The sequence below is a fragment of the Budorcas taxicolor genome, chromosome 7 (genome assembly GCF_023091745.1).
Source record: "Budorcas taxicolor isolate Tak-1 chromosome 7, Takin1.1, whole genome shotgun sequence".
Lineage (NCBI taxonomy): Eukaryota > Metazoa > Chordata > Mammalia > Artiodactyla > Bovidae > Budorcas > Budorcas taxicolor.
In genome coordinates, this window is record NC_068916.1 from 38,841,470 (window position 1) to 38,857,988 (window position 16,519).

General features: G+C 59.4%; 2 protein-coding genes across 2 annotated transcripts; one reads left to right on the plus strand and one right to left on the minus strand.

Moving 5' to 3' along the window:
- Positions 1-285: 285 nt before the first annotated feature.
- PRR7 (proline rich 7, synaptic) lies at positions 286-1,364 on the plus strand. Its single transcript, XM_052644207.1, has 2 exons — positions 286-755; positions 967-1,364. The coding sequence occupies exons 1-2, from the start codon at positions 344-346 to the stop codon at positions 1,362-1,364; spliced, it is 810 nt and encodes a 269-aa protein (XP_052500167.1). The 5' UTR covers positions 286-343.
- Positions 1,365-1,868: 504 nt separating this feature from the next.
- On the minus strand, positions 1,869-15,942 carry DBN1 (drebrin 1). The gene is made up of 14 exons (XM_052642962.1): positions 15,775-15,942; positions 11,204-11,259; positions 10,503-10,615; positions 10,274-10,348; positions 10,046-10,192; positions 9,812-9,889; positions 9,430-9,581; positions 9,287-9,350; positions 5,904-5,963; positions 5,691-5,814; positions 4,306-4,476; positions 3,272-3,954; positions 2,867-2,969; positions 1,869-2,697 (listed from the first exon to the last, which is right to left on the minus strand). Exons 1-14 carry the CDS (start codon positions 15,858-15,860, stop codon positions 2,627-2,629), a joined length of 1,983 nt encoding a protein of 660 aa, XP_052498922.1. The 5' UTR covers positions 15,861-15,942; the 3' UTR covers positions 1,869-2,626.
- Positions 15,943-16,519: the final 577 nt, after the last annotated feature.

The following is a 16,519-nucleotide window of genomic DNA, read 5'->3' on the forward strand; positions in this document are numbered from 1 at the left end:
GCAGAGGAGGCTTCCTCTGGATTGCGCAGGGCACCCGCGCGAGCAGGGAAGTCGTCGGGGGCTGTAGCGTTCCTTCACCGCGCCCTGTGTCTGTCCTACAGGTTCCGCGCGGTCCCGGGTGAGGCCCGCCAGCGCGCCTGCCGGCGCCATGGGAAGGAACCGGAGTCGCTGCTGCTGCTCCCCGCCGGCGCGCGCACGACTTGAGCCCAGCTGCGGGCAGCCCCCGGCCGCGGGTCCTCGAGTGACGCTGGCGGCGTCTGGGAGCTTGGCGCGGGCCCGGGGCCACGTCGAGGAACCCATTGTCCAGTGAAGCAGCCGAGGACCCGCCGCCCGCGCCGCCGCCATGGTTATGTCCCAGGGCACCTACACGTTCCTCACGTGCTTTGCCGGTTTCTGGCTCATCTGGGGTCTCATCGTCCTACTCTGCTGCTTTTGCAGCTTCCTGCGCCGCCGCCTCAAACGGCGCCAGGAGGAGCGGCTGCGTGAGCAGAACCTGCGCGCCCTTGAGCTGGAGCCCCTTGAGCTTGAGGGCAGCCTGGCAGGGAGCCCCCCGGGCCTGGCGCCCCCGCCACCCCCTCACCGCGGCCGTCTTGAGGCGCCGGCGCACGCCCACCAGCACGTGCACGTGCACCCGCTGCTGCACCACGGGCCCGCGCAGCCACACGCGCACCCGCACGCACACCACCACGCGCTTCCGCACCCGCCGCCGCCGCACCTATCCGTGCCGCCCCGGCCCTGGAGCTACCCCCGCCAAGGTAAGTACCGCGTGCGCCAGGGGGCGGCCGGGCTCACTAGGGTGGGCGAGGCCTCGGCAGTGGGAGGGCTCGCTGCTGTCCCGCGGGGCTTCCACGGGACAGCCTCTCCAGCGAACCTAGGAAGAGGGAGCGGGCTGGGTCTGGGGTTGGCCGAGGCTTCTGCGGGAGGCCGAGTTGGCGTCACACCCGTGGATTACTTCCCACTCCACAGCGGAATCGGACATGTCCAAGCCACCGTGCTACGAAGAGGCGGTGATGATGGCCGAGCCGCCGCCGCCCTACAGCGAGGTGCTCACGGACACGCGCGGCCTCTACCGCAAGATCGTTACGCCCTTTCTGAGCCGCCGCGACAGCGCGGAGAAACAGGAGCAGCCGCCGCCCAGCTACAAGCCGCTCTTCTTAGACCGGGGCTACACGTCGGCTCTGCATCTGCCAAGTGCCCCACGGCCCGCGCCGCCCTGCCCTGCGCTCTGTCTGCAGGCGGACCGCGGCCGCCGGGTCTTCCCCAGCTGGACCGACTCAGAGCTCAGCAGCCGAGAGCCACTGGAGCACGGAGCTTGGCGCCTGCCGGTCTCCATCCCCTTGTTCGGGAGGACTACAGCCGTATAGAGGGCGCCCGGCGTCCCGAGCCCCACCCGCGGACTCCTGGCCTGATTGCGGGGCTTTTTAAATGCTTCTCTTGGACTGCGGGGGGTGTGGGGGTGGGGCGGGAGGGAGGGATTTCTTACCCCGTTTGTTACATTTTGAGGATAATAAAGGTGTGTGATCTGGTTTGGTACAAGCGGAGGGGGCACCCACTGCTTGCGGCCAAGGTTCTGGTGGCCAGGTGTGGCCGGCCTCATCGGCCCCAAACTAACAAGCTGTAGAGCTAAAGCTGAGGTCAGCCTGCTCCAAACCTTTGGTTGGTTCCCCGAAGAGCCTCATACCCCCACTTTCCTTGGGGCCTTGGTGAGGGCGCCCTCTTAGCTTTGAAGGTAGTAAGAGTTGGGAATGGGATCGGGGCAGGCAGCCCACCACAGATCAGCCCCTGGAGGCCCGGAGCAGCAGGCCTGAAGGGATCTGGATTTCTTTATTAACAGACATGAGCACGACCTGTTACAGAAGTTTGTGCTTTCCAAAAAACAGTTACTGAACGTGAAAAAGGAACCCAAGCAAAGAGGGAGGAGTTGGAGAGGGGCCACCCATAGCCCTGACCTGAATCACGCCTAGGGCCTCCAGCCTGGGACCTGCCCAGCAGGAGGGGGCAGGAAAGGGCCGGGAAGCTGAGAGGCCCCAGCTAGGCCTGCTTCTCTCTTCCTTTGGGCCAGGTGGGGAAGGGTCAAGAGAAGGGTGGGGAGGGGTGTCCCAGGGAGCCAGAGCCCACGAGCCATTTATTGCCATGTTTTAAAATTCGTGCAAAATATCTGAAGCCCTGGACAGAGAATACAAAGTGATATTTTTTCCAAGAAACAGAAAACTAGGAAAAGAGGTGGGGGGAACATTTTCCCACCAGAACTTTCCCCCCCCACGCCAGGCCCCAAGCAAGGTGAGGCCTCCACCCCGGCCAGGTGAGTGAGCAGGGAGGACTAAGAGCTACAATCTGGACCGGGTGGGAAGGGGGTGGCATTTGCAACAGCGTCTCAACTACCAACGGGAGGAAAACCAGTCAACTGTACAAGTCTCCTATCAACTTTAAAAAAAAAAAAAAGAAAAGAAAAGCTGTAAAAGTAGGGCCCTGTGGGTAGGGATGCGGCCAAGTTCCCAGCCAGGGCCAGAATCCAGAGTGGGTGCCAGGCGGAGCTGCTGCGAGTGCAGGCACTGTGGACCATCTGGCCAGAGACGGGGGCAGGTGGGCGGCCCGGGCGAGGGCAGCCTAAGAGCAGGCACCACTGCTAGTCACCACCCTCGAAGCCCTCCTCCTCTTCCGGTACTGGGTCTGCATCCCAGCAGGTGATGTCGATTTCTACGATGTGGGGAAGGGAAGGGAGTTAGGATGGCTCAGCAGATCCATGCCTGTATCCATCCCAAACCCAGCGAGCTGTCCCAGCTGTGTATGGGGGAAGGGCTGCCTGGCCACACTTGAACGCAGCACCCCCACCCGAATTCCTCTCCATCATCCATCCCAGCACTACCTGGAGGCTTGTTGTAGAACACAGGAGGCGGAGCCTTTGCACATAGCTCTTCTGATTGGACAAACTCCTCCTCCTGTGATTGGCTGAAGTACCCCTCACTGGCCTGCAGGAGAAAAGCTCCAAGTCACTGGGCCCCACCCAGCAGGACTAGGGCTGACCTACCAGGCCTGAGCTCGTTTCCCCAGCAACCAGTGAGTCCATCAGTGGTTGCCAGGGAAACACAGATGGCTACCCTGGGAATAAAAGCAGAGCTGGCCCATGGAGGGGAAATGAAACAGCTTCCCCCCAACAATGTGGGCCACAGAGAAAGGGGGCAGGGTATTGTTGCAAGCCTGAGGAACCAAGGGTCAGCCCCCTGCTCCAGCCCTGACTACTTCCCCTCCCATCAGGTAGCCCCAGCCCCACCTGGGTCCCCTCCTTCTGGGTGGTCTCGCCATTGGTCAGCAGGTGGGGCTCTGGTTCCAGCTCTGGCTCCAGCTTCTGATCCAGCTCTTCTAGAGCTGAGGGCAGAGTTGGAGCCTGGGGGGCAGCCAGGGGCTCCCCTTCTACTTCCTCCCCTGGGTCACAGAAGGTGGCTGGCGGCTCAGGCAGCTCATCAAAACTGAGAAGATTGGCACTGCCTTCTCCTGCTGGCAGCAGTGGCTCCTGAGCCACCTCATCCAGCAGGGGCACCTCCGCCAGCATGACTTCGGCACCTGAAGGTGGTGTGGGGGCCTGAGACTCAGCCTGGGGTGCAGAGGCCCCTTCCCCATTGCCTGGCCAAAGGTCAATGAGGCTGGCAGCGGCAGGGATGACGGTGTTAGCAACAGCAGTATCAGCAGCGGCAGTGTCGGTTTCAATGGCATCAGCTGCTGGGCTGTCGGCTGCAGAGGCTCCAGCCATGGCAGGCTCTAGAGAGGCAGCCAGGTCTGCCTGCTCTGTAGATGCCATGAACATCAAGTCCTCCTCCATGGGGGTGCCTTGGCCCTCGGGAGGCTCCGAGGCCTGAGGGGACTCCTCCAGGGGGCCAGCTCTGGCCTGAGGGGCTGCTGCTCTGGCTTCCTTGCTGGTCTCTTCACTATCCAGGCTGAGGCTGGGCTCCTGGGTCTCTGTTGAAGCAAAGACAGAGGAGACGTGTGATCAGCTTCCAGGAAAGGATGCAGGCCCTGGGCAGCCACCAGACAGTACCCTGCTTACCCACCGAAGAGTTCAGAAAAGAAGGCCTCCACTAAGACTTCCATGAAGACTGCCTTCTAATGCCCACTGGCCCCTGCTGCCCCTTTACCCGCAGTCTTTAAACTGCTCAGCAGCCCTGGGAGGAAGGCCGTCCCCACTCCAGGGAGACCCTGAAGTCCAGAGAAGGCAGGTCTGACCAGTGCTTGTCCCTGCCCCAGCCACTTTCAGGGCCATAAAGGGGCCACTTGGAGTTCCCAGTCCAGGGGCTAGGGACCCTCACATACCTTGGGCTGCTGGGGGTGGCGGCGGCAGTGGTGGAGGCTGCGAGGACGTGACCTCATCCAGGGCCCGCTCGATCTGCTCAGCAACAGGGGTGGAGGCCGTGCTGGAGTCAGAGGGGCTCCGGGCAGGGAGAGGGGTAGGTATCATCCTCCGGTGGCTGTCCAGGTGGCTGCCTGTGGGACAGAAAACCCCAAGCTGATCAGTGAGGGCCAAGGAGCCAGATAGAAACAGGACTGTCCAACTTGGGGCCTGGCCAGCCCCTCCTCTCTGGAGTCTGGGTGGGGGCTGGGAGCTCCCCAGGCCCCCCCAGGGGCTAGACCACAGCTCTAGACCTTGCAAGCCAGGCCCCCGGAGGGCCAGTGCCCCTTCAGGGCCAGGGGAAAGAAGCAGGCAGTACCTGCTCTGGGGATAAACACCAGAGATCAGCGGATCAGGCTGGGGGAGGGCAGGGGGGCTGCTGGGAAGCGGGGCCCTCCTTACCCCCTCCCGCAGAGGCCTGGGACTGCTACCTACATGGGAGGGAGGAAGAGAGGTTTGGGGTGCGGTGACAGGTGATATAGGGAAAGGGAGTCCGTGGAGGGGAGGAAGAGGAAGAGGAGGAGGAGGAAGGCCCACTGTCCGATGCCTTTATGAAAGGGCAGTACGGACGACCTGCCAAGAGAGACAGACAGAGAGAGAGAGACAGAGGACAAGAGAGGGTCAGTCTCCCCCACCCCCATCCTGAGGCCTCACCCACCCCCAGGCTGGCCCTGGATGTCCAAGCTGCCTTCAGCCAGGGCGCACATTCAGCCAAGCGGGACCAGAGCCTCAGGCCATCAGACCACTGCCACCAGCACCAGCCACACATAGCGAAGAGCCTGATACATCACGATGCGGCCAGCCTCCCAGAGTCTGGGCAGCCCAAGCCCAGGAACAGCCTGCCCCACCCCTAGAGCCCTAGCACTTGAGCCAAGCACACAGAAGGGGCAAGCAGGCCAGCAGACAGGGAGCAGAAAGGTGCTTCAAGAAGAGGTGGAAGCCATACAGGGAGAATCCAAACAGGGAACCCAGAGTACAGCTCCAGGCTGCTCAATCTCAGGACAGGATGAGGCCCCACTCCCCATGCACCTATAGTTCTTCAGATAAGACAAGTTCAGTCCCAGCAGGGCCACTCTGGGCAGCCAGGGGGTTCCCTCAGCCCCAGATGGCCTCTAGCACCACCCATTGCTCAGACCAGGCCCTGCTCGAGCCCTTCTCGGCCCTGCCACCTGGAGGCGGTGGGTGGAAGCACATGTGATGCTTGGCCTTGCCTTCTCCAAGTGGTCCTTGGGCAAGGAAGATCCCAAAGAGGCTCAAGACCAAAACCTGAGGAGTGGCGGTTGGGTAAGGGTGTGGGAGCTGGGACTACCTGGTCGGTGGTTGAAGGGTGAGGGCACATCGCAGCTGCCTGCGGAGGCCGAAGCGACTCTTTCCTGCTGCTTAAAGAACTCCCGTGGATTATCAGGTCGCTGGGCAATAATAGCTGCTGCCTCCTGGGGGCACATGGACAATCAGGCCAGGCGGGGCCTGATTGGGGCACCCAGGCCAAACTCAGATGCCTGGTCCCCCCCACAGTGCTCACCTCTACCTCTGACTCTGACTTCTTCATCTGGGTCTCTTCCTCCTCATCCCGCTGGTCACCCTGGAAACCAAAGGGATGGTGTTCTGAGCACCCCGGCCCCACAGGAGCTCTGGGCTTTCTTACAGCCCGCTTCTTTCACTACCAAAAACCACTTTCACGACCCAGTCCCACAGCACCTTCTATCTGCAAGGTCCTCAGCTGCCTCATCTCCAGTCCAGACAGGCCCCTGGGCACCCAGGGCCATCCAGGAACACCCCCACCTTTGTAGCTAACTTTTCTCGAACCTCTTAACCCAGTACCTGGCTAGCCACACCCCCATCCGTGCAGCCTGAATCTTGGTATCACGATTGAGGCTTCGCTAGTCCCCTGCCTCCTTGTTCTTTCCCTCTATTTCTTTCTCTATAGACCCTGAAAGTATCTTTTCTAAACATTAATTAATTGCCATCACTTAAAAATCATGAATCTGCCTGCAATGCAGGAGACCTCTGTTCAATCCCTAGGTCGGGAAGATCCCCTGGAGAAGGAAATGGCAACCCACTCCAGTAGTCTTGCCTGGAGAATTTCATGAACAAAGGAACCTGGCAGGCTTCAGTCCGCGGGGAAGCAAACAGTCGGACATGACTGAGTAACTATTACTCATTCACTCAAAAACCAAGTTTCTTACTGAAATCAAGCTCTTCGGTTTCTTTTGAAAATGCCAACAGCCCTGGCAACACAGGCCTGTGTGCCCCAAAGCAGCTTTCAACTAGAGTTGCAGTGCAGCAGCCTCAGTTTGCCAGTCCCCACCACCCCCTACTACCCTTCACTTGCTGTTTTGGGACTGCAGCCCCAAGAGTAAAGATAGGTGTGAGTCCTTGGTTGGGCCTCGCCTCTCCCTGCCTGATCCAGCCCATCATCTCTCCCAACATTCCCCTCCTGCCATGACTCCCACACACGCTGTGAAATGTAGACATCAAGCTCTCAGCACAATGGAGGTGTAGGTCCTGTAACATGTGTACAACTTCCCAACTCTCTGCCTTGGCAGAGGAAATGAGTCTCTCTCCCCATGTGCCTGACCCCCACCCTGGGTCCAGCTCTTCCTGCTTCCGGTCTCAGCTTCGGCACAGCCTCCTGGGGAAGGGGCCCTTGGCCCATTCAGGTCATTTCCTTCCCTGGGCCCCCATGAGGTGTTCCAGCCATACACCGATCACACTGTGTCATAATTTCCTGTTTCTGGATCATCTCCCTACCCTCTGTGGGTGACACAGGATGAGAACTTATGTATCTGGGTGAGTGGTCAGCCTGACGTTCAGTGGTACCTGTTTCCTCAGTTGACCTCACCACGCCAAAAGCCTCAAGAGGGTTGTCACCCTAACCACCACTTCTTGTCTCCCAGAACGAAGTCTAAACTCCTCTTCTGACCTCGCTCTCTCCTCCCAAATTTCCAAGGGACTCCAGTCAAGCTCTCTTGACTTCCCTCAAAACATACATCCCAGCAGCCTCTGCTGCTATGCCACCCCTGCCTAGTGCCACAGGACTAGGTTCCTCAGCCTCATTCAAAAAAAAGGACCAGAGGCAGCTTACCACAAAAACCTTAACTACCAACACTGTTGAGAAGCAAGGAAACAAATCAGAGCTGGGGGTAGGAGAGACATCACCACAGTAACCGGAAAGGTCAATGGTGCTGCTGTGCTTCAGCATCTTCAGATAAATAAACTCCTAGTATCCCAGGCAAAAAGGGAACCCACGTAAGGAAGGCAATTCTTATCAGAAGGGAGAAAGCAGAGTACCTCCTAAGTCAAAAGAAAGCATTTTATGGTTGTAAATTCCAAAGTTTCTTGTGGGAGACCTTCCTCAGGGGACCTGAAGTTGCAAGGTCACCACAGTGACCTGTTAAAATACCTACTGTCACTGTCACAGGAACCATACTTGGAGGGCCAGATGAGACTATAAAATAATGGTGTAACACTGTAAATCTTTGCCTGAAACACTGGTAACTGGTGAAGATAAGCGATCAAGTCAAGGTTCACTAAACTATTGTTTCTACTTTTGTGTGCGCGTGTATGTGAGTTTTTTTCCCAAAAGACTTTGCTCTGAATGGATCAACAAAATCTGGTATACATATACTATGGAATACTAATAGTTTTCAAAAGGAAAGACATTCTGACACATAGATGAAGCCTGAAGATGCTATGCTCAGTGAAATAAGCCAGTCATAAATGGTAAAATAACTGCGTGATTCCCCTCATACGAGGTACATCACAGACACAGAAAGCAGTTGCCAGGGGCTGAGAAAGGTGACAATGGGGAGTTAGTGCTTAACGGATACGAGGTTCAGTATGGGAGGATGAAGAAAATTCTGGAGACAAACAGAGGTGACAGCTGTACAAAATAAATGCACTTAACGCCATGGAACGGTACACTTAAAAATGGTAAAGATGGTACCTTTTATGTTATGTACCTTTTGCTGCAGTTAATTCATCAGCTAATTGTAAAAGAGCCTTGCTCATCTTGCTCTCCACCATATTTCCAACACCAGCACGTGGCAGGTAGCAAGAGTTTGCTGAATGAATGACTTTGGAGCTTACTACCCACACATTCTTTCCACCCTCTAGAGGCTAATGAGTGGAATGATCTATAACAGCCATTAATGCCAGTGCCTGAAGGACTGTCCTGCCACCTCCCTCCCAGCCTCCTGTGGGTGTGAGCTTGATGTCTGCTTGAGTCCCCATGGCCCAACAGCTACCCACCAGTCTCAGTCCAGACGACTACTGCCTACCTCCTGTCCCAAACTGTACCATGCTCAGCACTGAATGATCTTTGCTATTTCTCAAATGTAAAATTCAATTCAAAGCGTGAAGATCTGTCTCCACTGTGGTTGTGAAAGGGTCAATCCATGATGATCCTAGGGCCATCCCAATGTTTGGAGGTTCACCCAAGTACCCCTGGAATAAGTGCCTGCCCTAAAGGAGACACTACACATACGTGTATACAGATGTTCAGAGCACCAGCCCAGATTCTTTCAGTGGCTCTATAGCATTACTACAATGGGGACCAGGCCTCAAGTCCCATTAAGTACAGGAAGCATGGCTAATGTACCTTGAGCCCCTCAAGTCCTGCTGGAAGTGGGCAGGAGGAGCCTGGTCGATGAGAGTTTGGGTCAACATAGATTTTCTCTTTTAGTCTAAACTTCTCCAAAGGGTCTCTTCCCGCAGGCAGGGGACAGAACCCCACATAATCAGGGGTCAGGCCTGACATGGCAGGACATCCCATGCTGATGCAAAGGTACCCTGAATGCACAGCACTGTCCCCAAGACTCTGACTATCCCCCAAGGGGCCCGGTAATTCAGGGACCATCCCCACTTCCCTGACCAGGAAAGAGAAACCGTGGGCTAAGAACTTACAAAGATAGACTGCTCCTTCAACCGCCTCTTGGCCTCCTCAGCCTCTAAAGTCTGTTGTTTCCTCCTGGAATGAAAGGTGCAGGCGAGCCCTTAGGACTGGCCAATGTGGGGCCGTGGGGGTGGGGGTGGGGCTGGGGTCACACCTGTGTTCCTCAATCTGCTGCTCTCGCTCCCGGTATCGGCGCTCCCGCTCCTCCTGCTCCTGCCGCTCCTGCTCCATCCGCTCTTGCTCAAATCTGAGTCTCTCATCCAGGGCCTTCTTCCGCTCCTCCTCCTTCCTCAGTTCTTCCTCCTTCTGCAGCCCCCCAGTGCCAAGGCAGTGCAGGCCCTGAGCTTGTGGCCCGGCCCACCCCACCCACATCCCTGACCCAGGCTTCTGTGAATTCAGGGGCTTTCAGTGTGGGGAGCACATGGGACAGGCCCTGCTGTTGAAGGGAGGGACTTTAGGAGAGGAGCCAGAGCAGCCCCGTGGGGTCAAGACAGGGAGGAGCCACCCAGCCAGCAGGCCAGGGTCGGGGTCTGCACCTTGGCCTGCTCCCAGAACTGCTCGCGGTTAAGCCGCTTCATCTCCACAGCGGCATCAGTCTTCTGATAGGTGGTGCCCTGCAGAGTTCAAGGGGCCTGGTGTGAGTGCAGCCCACAGGCCAAGTGCTGGGGAGCACCCCTCTGCCCCCCCCCGCCCACAAAACACTGAGGACCGAGAGGGGACTGGCCAGTGGAGCGCCAGGCAGGGCCGGCCCACCAGAGGTGCACACTGACCACCGGCTCTGCATTCTCGTCCTCACGGAGCCGTAGTCGGTGCAGCACAGGGCTGGAGAGCCGCGCCAGCCCATTGGAGAGCCGCTGCCCGATGGCGCCTGCATCGATGTCCTCCACGCTACTGGCATTCACGATCACGTCGACGCCCTGCCGTAGGAAGAAGGCAGGTTCAGGCAGCCAGTCCCCGTGCCTCTCGCCAACCCCCACAAGCCCTGACCCCACACGCACCTGGAAGAACTCGGCCACCTTAGCCACGTGGCTGGCACAAGCACATTTGCGGGCATCAGGTACATCCTCACCAACCTGCAAAGTGACAGCAAAGGGGGATAGGGAAAGGACAAGAGTTAGGGGCAGGCTGAGGCCTGGAGCTCTCTTCCCGCAGCATCAGCGAGTAGAGAGGGCTGAAGGAGAACCGTTCTGGGCCCTCAGCTCCCCTCCCCAGCCCACCAGTGCATACCCAGTTGATGAGCACGTATTTCGGCAGAGCGGCCTGGGAGTCTTTGACACTGCAGAAGCCATACATCACCCTCTGGTTCTCAAAGTGGCCGGAGAGCTCCTGCAAGCCCCCATCTGGGGGAATCAGGAGGGTTGTCAGGCCCAATCTCCTGAACCCCTCCCCCACAAAGGGCCTGGAATCCAAAGCAAGGACTCCTCTCGTGGGCTCTGCAGACACCCCCAGAGATCTACAAGTCCCACAGTTCTGTGCTGGTGTGAAAGAGACAGCAGGCAGGTGCGAGTTTTGCCTTTTAATCCCCCAGGACCTTGGAGAACTGAGGATGTGTTCTTCACACATCAAGTCTCACGCGGTGCTAGCACCCACTGAGGTAAATTAAAACCTTTTTGGGCTCTGGAGAAAGTGGGGTGATCCGGGCCATCCCTGTCAGGCCCCTTCCCACCTAGCTGTGTGACTCTGGGCAAGTCACACTCCTTCTCTGAGGCTCGGTCTTTTCATAATCAAACAGGAAACCAGTCTCCCTCCCTCCCCACCCTAGGGATCTTAGGGATGATTGGAGGAAGGACACTTGCCAGACAAATAATGGTCTGCTGGACGCAGGCAAGCAAGCCTAGAAGTGGCCTGGAGCCAGACGGGTGGGGAAGAAAACAACCCAACCGGAGGAGGGGGCAGGAGGAAGACAAAGGAATGGCTGGAATTCTTACCTCCTGATGCTGCAAGCTTGAGGTCATCTGAGCCATCCTCATAAGTGTACAGAGCCCTGGGGAGAGGGAGGGGTGGCTCGAAGAACTGTCAGGGCCCAGGCAGCCAATTTTGGGTGGAGATGGCTCTGGGAGGGTAGGAGGGACACAGAAGGGGCAGGACAGGAGGGGGGATTCCAGCCTAGCACTTAAGCCTTATCACCATGACAACAGAGCTAAGCACCATTTCAGGCTGGAACTCAGTGGGGGACAGTTTAGGATTTGATGGAGGGAGGCTTGGATCAGGTGGAAAGCAGGCAATGGGGAAGGAATTGCTGGCCAGTGGCTCGCTTTCAGTAAGTCAGTGTGCTGTGTCCTCGGAGCCCTGGCCCTAGCAGCCTGCAACCCAGCCAGTGGTGTGAGATGGAGATTCCAAGGCGACGGGTTCCTTGGTTACCGTTCCCTGGCTACAGCTCCTCATCCCCCATTGGTGGTTGCCAGGAACCTACCTGGCGCGTGCCTCGGTACCCACTGCCCCCTCCCCCCACAGCAGGGGCGGGCAGGGAGAGAGAACCTGGCGCTGTTCAGCTCTGGGCATCCCCCTGGTAACCACGGCAACCCAGCAATTGGCACGCGACTGGCCCACCCAGCTGTATTCTCCCGAACACAAAGGACCCCGGGGACACACCCTCATCCTCAACCTCAGACTCTCTGAAATGGGATGAGGTCACCATGGCCACTCTTGCCTGGACTCTGGCCTTTGGGCGGTGGCGCTTTCTTGGCCTTCCAGACCTAGGCTGCCTCTGCCCTAGCTGAGGTTCTCGTCTCCGGGGACTGCTGGCCTTTCCTTCCCTCTCAGCTCCGGCAGAGAGCTGACCCAGCGGCCTTCCTCCTCCCTAGCTTTTTCTCCACAGGTAGGAGTGGCTCAACATCCATTTTACACAAGGGAAGAGAGAAATGTCTCCTTCCCGGGACCCACTTGGAGGAAGACCGGCTTGGGGCCAGGAAGACAGGCCGGAGGGGCAAGGAGGCTCAGCCCCTCCTTCAAGCTCCCTTTCCCTGACCGCCAAGGCAGGGTGCTGGGAGGAGACCAGCGAGATGCAGAAGAGAAAGCGAGCTAGGAGAGGAGGCAGAAAGGAAGACAAGGGAAGGGAGGGACGCGAAGGGATGGAGAGAAAATGAAGGCGCAGGGAGGGGAAAGTGGTGGGAAGGAAAGAGGGAGGAGAGAAGAGGGCGGGAGGGAGGGAGGTGGGAGGAGGCCGGAAGGAGTGCCTGGTCCAGGCCCAGCCCCATGAGGTCAGCACAAGTCACTGCCAAATGGGCCCCAGCCCCTCCCTGCTTCTCAGGATCCCTTCCCTCCTAAAAGGGACACAGGTGGGCTGTGGGGCCAGAAACTCCCCGTCCAACTGTTGCCTGGGCCCCAACCCTGGCAGCTGCCTTCTCCACACAGCTGTCCCACCACCTGTCTGGCTGCCCTAAGCTGCCACTGCAAACAAAAGGCCCTCAGAGACGAAGGATCTGCCCCTTTGCATCCCGCAGCTGGGAAACTGAGGCAGGACTCCACGACTCTGGTTCCCAGACACTGCACTAGCCATCAAGTCACACTTCCCCGGTGTGACTTGTCAGACTCTCCCAGGCTCTGTGTGGCTCTTCCCAAGAACAAGTGTCCTCCCCTTCCATTCTTTACTCCTTGTCTACCCACCTTCAGTCACCTTTCTGTGCTGCAGCCCTGGCCCTTACCTGGTGAAAACCATAGCTAAGTTCAAAGATTTCAGCAGGCCTTCATCCCTGAGCTCCACCCGACCTGCCTTTCCAGCCAGACCTCCGTATCCAAACCATACACTTGGATCACCACCGGATGGGTCCCTGATGTCCAGCACAGTTCTGGGCATTTCCCACCCTAGGGCCTTTGCATATGAGTCTCCCTTCACAGGAAGGCCAAATCTGCTTCTCCATCCCATGCCCACCCCTGACTGAAATCCCTCAGGGACCCAATGCCAGGTCCCCAGGAAGCCCTGCCCTGCACCTCCCTCCCCAGGGTGCTTACCACACCCCAGCAAGGATGGGAAGAGGCACCTGAAGCTGCCTGGGATCTCACTAGACCTGTGCTTTGGGTGGGTTGGAGCTGGTGAAACCGAAAGGGGGTGGGAGGGAGGGAGGCAGGAATCTCCACCTCCAAACCCTGGAGATAGACGCCGTTCCAAACTGTAAGCTTCGTGAAGGTGGGACATTTAACTCAGACTTTCAAGACAGCACAGAGCGGCTCTAGTTGGTATTTGCCATATAAAAACCATCTCAGCCAGAGAAAGTGGACCGAGGTGAGTGGAAAATGGAATGTAGCAGATCCAGGAAGATTCTGGGTTGAGCTGAGGATGGGGGCTGCAGGGTAGGTGGATTCCTCAGGACAATTACACTCTCAGGATATCAGAACTGGAAGGGCCTTGAGCATCCCGGGTATGGCAGAGCCCAACTCCCTCTCCTGCTTGTCAACAGGAGCAGGGACTCATGTGGTCATACAGTGAGTCAGGTCACGTCCAGGGTAACACCCGTTCTCACTACACAATCTGCCTTTCCATGGTCCCCTGCTCCCAGCCTCAGGCAGCAGTCTACTCCAGAGTAAGCCACCTGGGTGTGACCTCCCCGACCCTTACTCCCTACTCAGAGGAGGGCCGTGCCAAGCCCCCTTTTGCCCAGACGGTGATTTTATCCAACACACCCTCCTCCAGCCTCAGTGCAGGGTCTGCTCCTGAGTCTGGAGACCCCACTGTACTCTGGCTCTGTGCTGGGTGCTAGGGGCCCTCATGTCCCTGAAGACTCTCACATTCTTTCTACCAAATGTTTATCTGGGCCCTTAGGAGTGAGCAAATGTGTGTATGTGCGAGGGTGCGTGTGTACATCTGTGAGTGTCCCACACACAACCCAGATCGGGGCGGGGGGTGGGGGGTGACGCACGCCAATGATGAATAATAACTCGCTTGAGCCACATGGATGCTGCTGGGTGGTGGGAGCCCAGGCCTCCGCTGAGCAGGATGCGGGCCAGCAGTGGTTGTGGGAGCTCCGCTTTTTGAAAGGTGGGGGGAAATGGGGTGGAGATAGGCAGCACCCCCAGACTGAAGAGCATTCTGAGGTGGGTTGCGCCTCTCTCCAGGCACAGCCCATATCCCATGGCCAGCTTCTCCACCAGGCCAAGCCAGCCACTTGCCCTCAACTCCTCCCATGATCTCAGCCCCCCTGGGACAGGGCTGGGACAGAGGGTGGGCTGCTTGCCTGCTTAGCCCATCTTGGCCTCTCCTGTGACTGACCCGCAAGACACGAGCGCTTGCTTGTCTCCCTCGTCCATGCCTCCAGGCCTGGCTGCCCGCCAGTGCTGCAGTACTGTGGCATGGATGCCTGGCCATCTTGTCCCCTCCTCCAGCCCCCAGGTCAGTGTCTTCCCAGCATGAGGGTGAGGCCAGCCCAAGTGTGGTCCCTCAGATCTTCCTTCACTTTGTGTTTCCTGCTTGCCAAGGGGAGAAAAGGCCTAGGGAAGAGAATGGGCACTTGCCCCAGGAGAAGAGTATTCCAGGGAGATGATGGTTCCTGAATGGGGCAGCGTGGATCCCCTTGGCTTTTCTGCCACTCTGGGGACTCCGGCCCCAGAGCAGGTGGTCCGTCCCCACCCACCACCTAGGGGGAGACAACAGCTGGGGAGGGGAGAGAGGGCAGCCCAGCTCCTCCCCATCCCCGCAGTAGCTGAGAGCCCCTTGCCACTGGGCCACCAGGCCAGGGGCTCCGTGGATCTCCTCACCCCCTCATTCTTCTCAGAAAACTCCCTCCACTCTCTCCACAATGGTCCGCCTGGGGGCTCCCTCCCAGGGACCCCACTTGGCACTCTGGACAAGCAGTTCAGTTCCTTTGGCACGTCCCAGCCTGGGTGCCTAGTCCCTGCACCCAGGGACTAGGGGAGAAGACTCAGCCCTGCCTCCTCGACCCCCAAGGGGAACAGGAGGCACTTGGCGGCGGTGGCCGTGTGGCAGTGAACGTCTTTCCATCACACCCCAACTCGGAGAGGCCCCCCGGTGGGCGGGGCGCCCCGGCCCCAGCCCGCTCCGCTCCGCTCCTCCCCCGCCCTAGCTTTTCCTTTGTGCGGTGGCCGGCTGGGCTGGGCCGGGTAGACAGCTCTGGCTCTGCCGGTTCGGTCCCCGCCCGCTCGAAGGTGTCGAAGGTGCCCTTGGCCTCCCGGTGCACACCTGTCCCACCCCGGGGCCCAAGGCGAAGAGGAGGGGGTGGAGGAGCAGTTCTGCAAGGCCAGGAAGCCCCAGGCCACACATCTGGACCCTGCGTCTCTCCAGCCTGCGTCCAGCCACCAGCGTTCCCACCGCGCGGCTGGGGCCGCCTCCGGGTGCTTGGGGACCGCGGGTGCCCCGCCTGGCCCGGCCCGGCCCCTCCCCCGGCGCGCACAAAGGCAGCTCCTCCCTGGCCCTCCCGGGCCGCTGCAGCATTTCGGGGTCTCCTCCTCCCTCCTGGCTACGGGGCGGCGGGGCCGGGTGGAAACAAAGGCGCGGCGGCGGCGGCGCGGGGACAAAGGGGCTGAGGGGCGGGGGCGGGGGGCTCACCAGTCGGCCGCGCTCTCCTCCCGAATCACCTCTTCGTATGCCGCCAGCAGCTCCAGGCGGTGGCCACTGAAGCTCACGCCGGCCATGCTGCGGGCCGGACCGAGGCCGAACGGACAGACGCACGGACGGACGGACGGAGAAGGAGGGAGGGAAAGACGGAGTCGCCGCGCCGCCGCCTCGGAGCCTCTGCAGCGTTGCGAGCCGAGCGAGCCAGCGGCCGGGGGAGGGGAGCCGGCCGGCGGGGGGCGGGGGGCGCTGGCTCCGCCCGGCTAGCTCCCTCCGCGCGCTCGGTCCTAGCGCCGCCCCGGCCCGGCCCTGGGGGAGGCCCGCCCCCCCTTCCCGGCCTGCCCCGGGGCGCCCTCACGCCCCTCGCCCCCAGCCCATGCGCGCCGCGCCCAGGCGGCTCTACCACTCGGCACCCAGGGGCCGTTCTTCCCACGTCCCAGTTCTCCCATGTGGGGTCCCCAGCCACAAACCTTAGGGCCTCCGTTCCCGCCCCCCGCCTTGATCCCCTTCTCCCCATCCCCACCTCACCAAGCCCTATCCAGGCCCAACTTCAGCTCTCTTCTTTCCAACTCCCTGTCCCAATCGCAAATCCATTCCATTCCAATCCGGCCCAGCCCCACTCTGTCCTTCATTGATCTCCCTCCACCCTAGCCTCACCGCCATCCCAACCTATATCCCCAGCCCCTGGCCCATCTGTAGCCCATCCTCATTTCTTTCCCCTCCTAGCACCAGCCCCACT

Coding starts and splice junctions, on each gene's coding strand:
- DBN1 (XM_052642962.1), bottom strand. CDS start 15,860: ATGGCCGGCGTGAGCTTCAGTGGCCACCGCCTGGAGCTGCTGGCGGCA. Junction 9,890..10,045: donor ACGAGAATGCAGAGCCGGTG/GTCAGTGTGCAC, acceptor TGAACTCTGCAG/GGCACCACCTATCAGAAGAC. Junction 9,582..9,811: donor AGTTCTGGGAGCAGGCCAAG/GTGCAGACCCCG, acceptor GGGGGGCTGCAG/AAGGAGGAAGAACTGAGGAA.
- PRR7 (XM_052644207.1), top strand. CDS start 344: ATGGTTATGTCCCAGGGCACCTACACGTTCCTCACGTGCTTTGCCGGT. Junction 756..966: donor CTGGAGCTACCCCCGCCAAG/GTAAGTACCGCG, acceptor CCCACTCCACAG/CGGAATCGGACATGTCCAAG.